Here is an 11,219-nt window from a genome sequence, read left to right as displayed (position 1 = left end):
ATGATTTTTAAAGAAAGGATAAGTAACGATGAAATTGATGTGAATGTGGACGGAGAAAAAGGGATTGATAGCGAAAAATGTGGCCTATCAGAGAATCCACCATGCAAAACCATAAAGAAAGCGGTTGAGTACTGCAAACCAAAAAGAACAATTTCAATTTATTGTGCTCAAAGCTCCAACAGTTACGACTCTGAGCCGATTACATTTGGAGGATGCCGCGTTGAACTGAAAAACAGATACGGACTTATTTTCCCTATAACGACTGCTTTAGATGAAAAGAAAGTTAAAAATGGTGAGTGCTTGTTCAATGTTAAGGGAAATGGACAAATTTACTTGGACAGAGCCTTCATTTATGTTGATACAAAACGAGAAAGTGGAAGAAATCAAGGATTCATCGTTTTGGAAGGAGTGGAATCTGTTTTCCGATTAAGTTTTTCTAACATCAGCAATACTACTCCTGAAAATGAGTTATATTGTGTTCTTATTGAATGCTATTTTGGAGAATTGATATTTCAATATGATTATATTTCACATTTTGTATCTTACAATGCATTAATTCTTGCTGAAGCTTCTGAGACTGTCTATGCGAATAATATTACTTTGGATTCAATCACAACAAAAAGCGATACACAGTCCGTTGTAACAATAATTGACGGGTGCTCATCAACAGAATTTACAATGTGTAAGTTTACAAATTGCTGGTCAACAAATCACAAATTAGGAGGAGCTATTTATTTGGAAATAAAGAATTGCAAGGATTTTTGTTCATTTAGCAGATGTAATTTTTCGAATTGCTCGTGCAAAAGTGCAAATGAAAACACAAACAAAAGGAACGAACGTCAAAATGATGAGTCAAAAGGAGGAGCTCTGTTTATCCAAGTTGCGAATGATGCAGCTGAATCACTGGACTTGAAAATTGATGGGTTGAGTATTTCAGGCTGTGCAGCTGAGAAAGGGGAATACATTTACATGTCATTTCCAGCCGGAAGAGAGCAGATCAATGAAGATCAATTTATATTTGAGATGGAAGGGATTTACTATAAACCTAATTACATTTTGTTGGAAGACAGGAGAGAAGGGAGAATAATTGATGTGATGGTAGATAAAGAGAATATATTACCGTACCGTTCAGAAAATATTTACGTTGGAGGTGAAAGTGCAATCGATGATAAAACATGTGGGCGAAAAGAAGAGCCATGCGATTTGATAAGCACATCCACCAAACATAATCTAAGATTTAATATTTTGAAACTGAACATCATTAAAAGAGTGCCTGTTGACGAGCCACTGGTTGATTTTCAGTATGTAACTGTTTCGTCGAGTTCAGATGCTTTTTCAATCCCATTGACAGCCACAGATCCAAGTCGAGGAACACTTCGAATTGGAGCAAATATGGAAGCTGGGAAGTCGATTGCAGTGTTCGGTGAAATAAATACCTTTCTAAGGTTTCAGCACATTGACATTGAATATCCAGATGCTGTAGAAGGAGATGCGCTAAACATATTTGGTGGAGGATATAGTTTATCTCTTATAGACGTCATCTTAAGACCTTGGAGCACTGACTTATGTGGTGAAAACGTGATAGGAGGGGAAGGAAAACTTCTTCCATATAAGCTGATTAAATGCTATAATTTCGACGCAGATTTTTCACAACTTGTTATCTACGGAAGGAATGGAAATATTACAAAGAAATGTCAACATACAAGCGATGAAGATAGCAAGAGATCCTCTGCAATGGAAGGTTGTTTTAAAGAGGAGAGAATAGATCGAATGAATGAAGAGGAAAACAAGTTATGCTCTTGGGATTCTGGACTTATTTTTTTGGAAAGTGTGCGTGGGTTAGATATAAAAGACAGCTCATTTATTGGAATCAGTGATGGAGTGATTCTAACTTTTTTTTCAACGATATGCTTGATTAACTCTAGCTTCATTAATAATCATCCTATTGACGCTGGTTGGGAAAATTTTCCCTCTTTGCATCACAACATCATAAATCGAATGAGGGGAGGAAACGGAAATTTTATTGAGTTGCAATCTTTATCAGTTGGAAGCGATGGATTAGATGGAAAGCCTTTTGGATTGCTTTCAGCCGATAGAGTGGTTGGAACAGCAGCTGAGAACATGGATTCATATTTCTTTACACCAATTTTGAAGAACGTGACACTCAAAAGAGAAGAAACGAATAATAAGAATGAACTCCAAAGCAAAAATGAAAATGAAAAAGATATTGAAGCTGTTATTCATGGTTCCTATCTATTTCCTTGTGAATTGACTTTTGAAGCTGCGAAAAAAAAGAAAAGAACAGAAATAACGTGGACAAATTGTCCAGTGATTGAGTACACGAATGAAACAGAGATGAAAGTGAGGATTCCTTCATCTTTATTGGACGTTGATGATTATACGTCGGTTATCTGTCGCTTAACTTATTCAAGTGGAATTGAAAATGGAGAAAAGAAACACACGGCAAATGTGATTTTGGTGAAGCAGAAGAAAGACGATCCAAAAGGAAATGATCCAACGAAACTGACAAAAGCACAGCTTGTTGCAATCGTTGTTTCAGTGAGTGCTTTTGCAGTTGTTGCTGTTGTGGTCGTGATTGTGATGATTCTGTGCTTAGTTAGATTTAAAAAGCGAAGACAATACAGTGAAATTAAGGAAGAGAAAATTTGAGGCAGAGCCGATTTATTATCGATGCTTTCTGTGAATTATAATTTTTTGATTTGATTTGATTTATTACAATTGAATATTTCATTAGTATGCATCTGTCTATGTATGTTTTGTTTCATAAAAAATAAAATGCTGTTTGATGGAGAGCAAAAGCTGAGTACTTTTATTTGTTTTTTGTTTACTTTTCTTTTTCTGCAAAATCAAATTCTGATCGTTGTATCTTGTTCAATTTCTTCTTTTTTTTTTTTTTTAACTTCTTCAATCATTTTCTTTTTCAATTTTTTCTATAACTATGCAAAAATTCCTCTTTAATTTTATACAAAATTTTTAAAAGATAATTGTAACTTTTGAAATTGAAAGAGAGATATTTGTTTGGGATAAAAGTTTTTGATTAAGAGAAATAAAACCCCGTTTAATGCTATTTTTTTTTTTATGAATTTTTACAAATTGATAATTTGTTTATTGCTTTTTGCATCAACAAACACAGAGAATGAATTATTATTACGAGAAGAATGTTACAATTTTCAAATTTCATAATTATTTTTCTGCTTCAGAATATATTTTTTCCCTCCTTTAAAAATTGATGGAAATAATGAAAAATGAGAATTTTTTATTATTTTCTGGTTATTTTGCTCCCCATTTATGAAAGGATACATAATTCAAAAATTCACTTTAATTTTGCAAATCAACATTACATCTTCAAAGAAGTTTTCTTAAAAAGGAATTATTTTTCAAAATGAACTTGTAAAAACGTAATCCATTTGTTGAAGCAGCATTAGTCATTTGATTGATTTCTTCCTTTTTTTCATTATTAATTGAATCTGACTTAAAAAAAAAAGCTAACATTTTTGGTTTGTGATAAATATCTCATTAAAAGAATTCACATTGTTAAGAATAATGGTGAAAATGATAATAAATCGAAAATAACATAAAAAATATCAAACTCTTAAATATACAGCGCATTTGTATCATTGGTTCAAAAATAAAAAGTACAATTCAACAGAGCAAAACGTAAAAATTGAAAAGAAAATATGATATCTGAATTTTTCTAAAAAAAGCTTGAAAATGCAAAATAAATGCTACCTCATTACAGAAAATCAGAAAATGATAGTTTTGAAAAGAAATTGCAAAGAATCTAATAAATTACTAGAATTTTTACAATCAGAAAAATAAATTGAAAATAGAAAAAAGATACAAAGATACAAAGATAATATTTAAAAAAAATAGAAAGAAAGAAAGAAAGAAAGAAATAGAAAGAACAATATTCAGCCATAAAATTCGAAAAATACCTGAATTCTATGTTTGAATATTAAAAAAAATGTTGAATACGTTTCAGAACAGAAAATTCAATAATTTAACATAAAAATCACAAATGGTGTTACAAAAAATAAAAAAAAGAAAAGAAAAGAAAAAATTCGCTTGTGATTTATATGAAATTTTGAATACCAATAGAAATTTTCTCTTTAGAAAACCAGCTTCTCTCTCATCTCATTTAACCACGCAATCCCCTTGTTCTATTTATCTCCCTCTTTGCTTCTCTCTGACTCCTTCTCCTCCCTCACGAGTATCTGCGCATTGTCGCAAATGATCCCCGACACACCCAGCTGCTCTCTTTCATACACTCTCACCGGCTTCCTCACATTCCTCTCTCCAAACGACATCACCGCCAGCCCGTTCCTCCTCGCATTCGCTGCGATGCGCGGGTGCTCCAGCAGCGAGTCCACCAGACAGCAGATCCCGCTCCCTCCCTCGTTCCTCACAAACCGCACCGTCTCGTTCGGAACCATCGCCCGCGGGTCAAATGGGTGGAAGTTGCAGTGCGACTGGATATCTGGCGTGGAGAAATGCACACAGTTCATAAACACCCCAAACCACTGCTGTTTCACAAGCAGCATCGTCACGATGTCCGGATCAAAGGCTGTGAAGACTATGCGGGACAGACGCGAGCACAGACAATTTGGAGTTGAGCCTGCAGATGCTGATGCAGAAGCAGGGTATGAACGATCATACGGCAAGCAAGACGACGATTGACTTGTGGCTGATGGTTTGCAATGGCAGCAGCATTTCTTTGGAGAAGCAGATCCTTCAAAAGTTTCATTTTGACTGCCAAAACAGCAGTCGCAGCAGCAGCAATCAGCGATTGTGTCGAGAATAGCATCGACCACCTCGTTTCGACTCTTCAGCTTCATATGTTGTGACTCTTGGAACTCATCCTGGGCATATTTCACCTCCAAAAATAGGCCTAAGGAAGGAGGAGTGAAGCGCAGGAAAGAGGCAAGTGTGGTTGGATCGTCTTCGACAAGCACTTCCCAATGAGAAAAGCGGATGGGCTGCGAAGGTGACAGGAAAGGAAGAGCAGAAGAAGAAGGCTGATGTGGTGAATGTGATGTGTCATTCATTGTTTCAGTGCCTTTCTCTCCTTCTTTCTTGTATTTCTCTTTCTCTTTCTCTTTGTCTTCTTCTTTGTGTTGCTCATCCGAATTGTGGTGGGGCTTCGCAGACACCTTTGTGAGTGAAATGCCCTCAAAGAAGTTTGCAGGAGCTGTCGGCAGAACAAACGTATCGGCTGCTCCGGCTTCTGTTTGCGCGAAAGGAGGAGGCGTTTTGGAAGAAGGAGGAGGAGAAATTAAAATAACAGAATGGCAATTAACAGGTGATTGCTTTGTGTTTAATGTTGTTGATTCTGGAGCAGTTGAATGGTTATTCAGAGTTGTGGCAAGTGAGAAAGGCTTCTGTTTCGTGGAGCAAGTGCAATCATGATGGCTTTGGGAAGAGTAGAGAAGAGATGTCCAGCTGTGTGATTTGTGCAGTTTGCTCAATCGATGCGAAGATTTTGACTCAACTGACTGTTTCTCAATTTGTTTTTCATTCGCTTTGATTGATTTAATTTCAAGGTTTTCTGCATTTGCTGTCTCAATATCAGTTTTTTCACTGGTTTCATTATCATCATCATCACCGTCATCACTCTCTGAAGCATCTTCATTCTCTTCCCTGTCTTCTCTTTCCTCTTTCTCTTCTTCTTTCAGCATTGCCCGTGTGCGTACATTCACATCGCTCCTTGCGCGTTCCTCGTACGTCTCTCGCTCCACTCTGCCAATCATTCCAAACCCTTTTGCTCCTTTCCTCTCAAAATATCTTTCATTTTTTCCGGTTTTCGAGTCAGATTGAAGGTTTTCTTCATTTCTCATTCCAATCTTTTCATCTCCGCTTCCCTCTTTCTTTTCCCCCATCTTTCTTTCCAATTCTTCCTCAATCTTCCTTTCCGCCCTTCCTCCTCTCCTCTCCTCCTTCCCGCGCGTCCACACCTCCCTCAGCCCCGTGAACTGCTTTGAGGTCAGCCTGCACACAGGCACATCCAGCTTCGACGACAGCGTCGCCATAAAGTCGTGTGACAGCACCACCACACCATCTGCGCTCAGCTGCGCGTCTGTCTCCACCCAGTCAATATGCGCCACGTTGTGCGCAAACAGGAATGACAGCAGCGTGTTCTCCTTCACCACAGGCCGCCTCACAGACAAATCGTGTCGCGCATTCGCACCAGAGCCTCTGTGGCCGACGTCCAACAGCGAGGAAGAAGGAGAAGATGTGACGTGTGTGCGCATGTGAGAGAGCGTCTGTGTTAAGAAGAGGTTTCGGTCTGAGGAGCATGGTTGTTTGGAGGAGGAGGAGATAGAAGAAGAAGATGATGATGATGATGGTTGGTGTTCTGTTGAGGTTACTTCAGTTTCATCTGAGTCTGTTGGCGTGTCAGAAGTTATTTGGGATATGCTTGCAATCATCTTTGAATCATTAATTTCGGAAGGTGAAGCAGCAGGATCAAAATTTTGAGAATTAATAGAAGATGTAGTTGAAGAAGAAATATTGGAAGGTGATGTAGTTGTAGATAGAGATGTTGATTGATTCGCGCTTGCGGTTTCTTTCATATAGCCTGTAAGTGGCCGAGCCATCATCCCGTTGCGGAAGGGAGTGATCATAAGGAATTTGATGCAAGAAAGCGCAGGAATTTGCGATAGGCCTCTTTCATACAATGGCTTCTGTCCTGCAAACTCCTTCAATAAATCATCTTGCCCGTCGTTGCGGTTTAATTCCCACATAAATGGTACAATTATCCTGCAACAATCTGATGTTAACGAAATTCCAAGAAAATTGCATGAACACAAGGCCTTGAATGTTCCAGTCTTGACTCTTTCTTCGTCTGATGGAGATATATATCCAATTTCAGCGAAGAAATTGAAATTGTTTTTTGTTGTACAGCGGAAGATAAATGGTTCAGAATATGGGTGTTGAAGCGGAAGAGGTAATAAGTGCGTCTCAAGCGAATCTTTGACTCTTAGGAGCAGCGCTTTGCTCGATGAATTTCTTAGAAGAGGCTCTGTCAATAATAATGAGTGAAAAATCGCACGAATTTCAACACCTTCCATGAGTTGAGTAAAACGATGTGATGGTAAATAATTAAACGCATTGTCATCTTGCCAGTTAAGGCAAGGATTTTTTAGCATTGGAAGAAAATTGCGAAATGAATCAGCATCGCTCAAAGGTTTTTCACTTTTCAATTGAGAAAGATCAAAACCATCAAACAAAATGTGCGTGTGTGTGTATCTTATATCTATGATAAACAAGTTAAACAGAAAATTTAGAATCAAAAAAACAAAATTATTCTTTGAAATATATATTTTGAAAATAACCTGGAACAATAAAAGTCAGTTCACTGAATTCTTCTCCAATGTATTCTTCATGAAAATATATGCAATAATGAAATACAACTGGAATTGATGGAGGAAGATCAATCTCAAGCCAAAATGAATGTGTATCTAAATTCCTTTTCATAACAGGTGCGATTGATTGTTGACATTTACCAAGCGCATCAGCATTTCCCTTTATATGTAAGAACAAATGTTCGTTGAAGTGTTCAATCAATTCTTTGGGGATAATAGCTTCAAATCTTATAATTGGCATGAAAAAGCTCTCTTCTCAATTCAAAATATTTATTATATGCGAATGTGATCATTGAAATTTTCAATATATAAATTATACTCTTAATGAACAAATGCATTTAAAAAAATAATTTATATTAATAGGAAATATTTTCATGAAAAAATGAATTTTTCTAGACATTATTCACATTCAACAGAACTTTTTTTTTTTTTAAGTGGAAAACTGGCAACGTGTGACGAAATTATCTCTATAAGTCACACAAGGTTAAATATTTTAAATAAGAAACTTTTATCAACAGCAATTTCTGAAAAGGAAAATATAAATGGGACAAAATATTTTGCTTCAAGCTTTTTCATAGAAAATTCTGGACTTTTCATTGACTTATTAATATCAAAAAACACAAGAAAAATAATTCCATTTTTTGACATTCGTGAATGTTGGAAAACCTGATGTTTTGATTTCAACGATACCTATTTACGAATCTGAAAATATTATTTATTTTGTAATCTGAGAAAGGGAAATAAAGTTATCAGTGAAGCAAATTTTAAGTGCTTTGTGCAAAAGAAGCTTGAAAGTCCGTATTTTCCTTCAAATAATCGATTACCAATTGGTTATTCAAAAATGTGGTGGATAACAAATTGTATCACTTTTGCGTTGTGATGTTTTTCGAAAGTCAAAAAATGGATGAAGAATGAATTAATTTTTTATTTAACACAATCTATCTGTAGTTATTTTCAAACAAGAAAAAATTGGTTCAATGATAACTGAAACACTTATGAAATTAATCCTTTGGATAAATAAAAATTTTCTGTTCAGCTGTTTTCCGAATTTTCTTTTTTATTGTTACGAATTTCAAAACAATCACATAAAATTTTTCAAATAATTATTGCAAGCATAAATAGAATTACAAGAAAAAGTCATCACTGTTTTGACCTCGTTAAATTTATATCCTCAAATAAATTTTAAGAGAACAAAATTAAAAAATAAACTTCGAAAGATTTGAATATAATGACATCGAGTTTGAACAATTTTTTGTGTATAAATGGGTGATTATTTTTGAAATCATTCATCCTTTTGGGGAGTTAATTTTATGAAGATTGTTGGTTTTTTGAAAGAAAATGTTAATAGAAAATAGAGAAAGCATGATAATTGTTTTTAAATAACAAATGATTTTTCCGAATCAAAGATGAAAATGTATTCAATAAGCCTTTTCACTTTTCACAGTTCATTTGTTTATATAAAGAGAAATTTTCGAACTGAAATTTTTGTTTGTAACAATATGATTTCAAAAATAATCACTTATATTTAATCGTGAGTGTATACGTTGTTTCTTATGATAGAAAAATATAAAAATGAAAAATAGGTGATTATTTTTGAAATCATAACTTTTTTCAGGGTGCTCATAATTTTGAATATTAATTGTTGTTAATAAAATAATTTTCATAATAATAAATAATGTTTCTCTATCGTTTCAAAAGCCACAATTTATCTCAAAAAAAAATAGTATTGGAGTCATATAATAGATTTTACACTTTTCAGTGTTCATTAGCGGATATTCATTTCAAATATTCAAACCCAAAATTTTGACAGAAAAAATATGGTTTCAAAAATAATCGCACATCTCCATTAAAATCAAACCTTCAAAGAATCAACTCACAAAAAAAAACAATGATTTCAAAAAACAATCACACACGTATTGAAAAAAATAAGAAATGGGTGACTATTTTTTTAAATCATTGCTTTTTTCTGGGTGTTGGTAACTTAAAAAATTTCAAGATATAACAAATGATATTTTCTTTGAAATGTTAAAATCATCTCAATTGTTTTTAATGAAAATGTTTGATATGAAAGCAATACAGATATGTTTTTTATCAGAGTTTTCACTTTTCTGTGTTCATCAACTAGCATTCGAAGTGAATATTTGAGAAGAAATTTTTCCTAAAAAAATTATAATTTCAAAAATAATCACCCAAATGTGATAAACTTTTGTTCAATTCCATATTCAGAGGGAAATTCCAATTTGGTTTATTCAATAAAAAAGTTACTTCACAAAAGAAAGACAAAACATAATAATGAAACGGTTTGCAATACTGTTATCATCATCACAAAATTTCTTTCACAACAAGATATTGTGCACTCACCAATAATGCTATCGAAAATAAATTTCTTGTTCAACAAAAAATTTTCTTTCTCTCTTTTTCTTTCCTAAGCATGTGTTACACTAAAGAAAAAATTGTGCTTGTGGTTGTCAGTGACAAAACAGAAATGTCAGTAGATAATTTCACTTTTTATTAAAGTGTTTTATTTTTCATTTTCTTTTCAATTTTATTTTATATTGTTTTTTGACAAAATGTTAATAAATATTGTCATTTTTGCTAAATTTAAGTATTTTTTGAGTTCCAATTTTTGATTAATTTGAAAAACTTGGATGAACCATAAATTTTTTTCGAATTTGTCACGATGGATTTTTGAGTCGCAAAAAAGAAATTCATAAAAAAATGAAGAAGAAATACTATTGAAAACAATCTGCCTTTCGAAATCCTTATTTTTCAAACAGAAAATTGCTGAACTTATGTTATTTCATTTAGCAATAAAAAAAATATGTGACATTGTTTTTGTATCATATTTAGAAAGCTAATTCGTTGCAATCAACACACTGGAAAAGTGTCTAAATACATCTATCGTATTTTTTTTTATTAATCTTCAAATAAGAAGAGTCATTCATGAAAGTTTGTTTTTTTTACAAATTTGAATTAACCTCAAGACAGCTAGGAATTTGTGTGCTATTGAACAAATGCATTTCGCTCAAATTTTTATATTCCGAAATTCTTGTAATTTAATAATCAAAAAGTTCTTTATTGAATTTTAAATAGCAATATCTGAATTTTTTTTTAAATTTCAAATTTTAAATAATAATTGTTAAAGAGAATGAAAGTGTGAAAAACTGTAAAACCCAGTTAATGTTTCAATGAATAAAGATTTATCGAACAGTTCTTAAATTTGTTGTGAATTTTTAATTTTACAACTTTTTTTTCCATATTAACATCATTAAAACTATTGTTATTTTAACTTCATTCAGAAAAATGAACTATATATTTGCTTTAAATTGAAATAGGAAAAATACTTAAAGAATGAGAAAGTATGTTTCTTTAAATTAATCTTCTATAAAGATGTTTATTTTATCGAACATTTTCAAGCTAGTCGGATAATTGTGAAAGAAGAATTGCATTCGCAATATAAAAAGAATATGAAAAATATGAGAAACAGATGATGATTTTATTAAACCTGTGATGTTCAAGATTTGAGTTGAAACAGTGAAGAATTCAATTATAAGTATTATATCTTTATCGTTATCTTTTTATTCTCATTGTAAAACTTATCAAAAATTTATCGCAACCAATTCCTTCAGAGAATCTTTCGAAGAAGAGAAAAAATTGAAGCAAACATGATGGTGAAGAATTGTTCTTGACTAATAACTCAGACAATACTCCTTGTTTGCAAATGTTAGCTAAGCGATGCCCAAATGAATTTCTGCTCTCTTAACGTCTTCAGAATAAGATGAGTTTGACATTCGTTGATGCAATATTGCGAACTCGCAACCTGTAACTTTTATCATG

General features: G+C 33.3%; 2 protein-coding genes across 2 annotated transcripts; one reads left to right on the top strand and one right to left on the bottom strand.

Annotated features, from left to right (window-relative positions):
* On the top strand, window positions 1-3,196 carry MONOS_12141 (uncharacterized protein; the record flags this gene model as incomplete). The annotated part of the gene is made up of 1 exon (XM_067864736.1): window positions 1-3,196. The coding sequence occupies one exon, from the start codon at window positions 1-3 to the stop codon at window positions 2,668-2,670; it is 2,670 nt and encodes an 889-aa protein (XP_067722129.1). The 3' UTR covers window positions 2,671-3,196.
* Window positions 3,197-3,534: 338 nt separating this feature from the next.
* Window positions 3,535-7,658, bottom strand: MONOS_12142 (uncharacterized protein). The gene is made up of 2 exons (XM_067864737.1): window positions 7,353-7,658; window positions 3,535-7,273 (listed from the first exon to the last, which is right to left on the bottom strand). Exons 1-2 carry the CDS (start codon window positions 7,621-7,623, stop codon window positions 4,182-4,184), a joined length of 3,363 nt encoding a protein of 1,120 aa, XP_067722128.1. The 5' UTR covers window positions 7,624-7,658; the 3' UTR covers window positions 3,535-4,181.
* Between the last annotated feature and the right edge of the window lie 3,561 nt (window positions 7,659-11,219).

Source organism: Monocercomonoides exilis, assembly GCF_001643675.1.
Source record: "Monocercomonoides exilis strain PA203 chromosome Unknown scaffold43-869231, whole genome shotgun sequence".
NCBI classification, from domain to species: domain Eukaryota; phylum Preaxostyla; order Oxymonadida; family Polymastigidae; genus Monocercomonoides; species Monocercomonoides exilis.
This window is presented reverse-complemented; position numbering and strand designations above follow the sequence as displayed.

Bases quoted from the DNA above. Each gene is read 5' to 3' on its own strand.
- MONOS_12142 (XM_067864737.1), bottom strand. From the start codon at position 7,623: ATGCCAATTATAAGATTTGAAGCTATTATCCCCAAAGAATTGATTGAA. The intron at 7,274-7,352 runs GTTATTTTCAAA...TGTTTATCATAG, and splicing joins ACTGACTTTTATTGTTCCAG to ATATAAGATACACACACACG.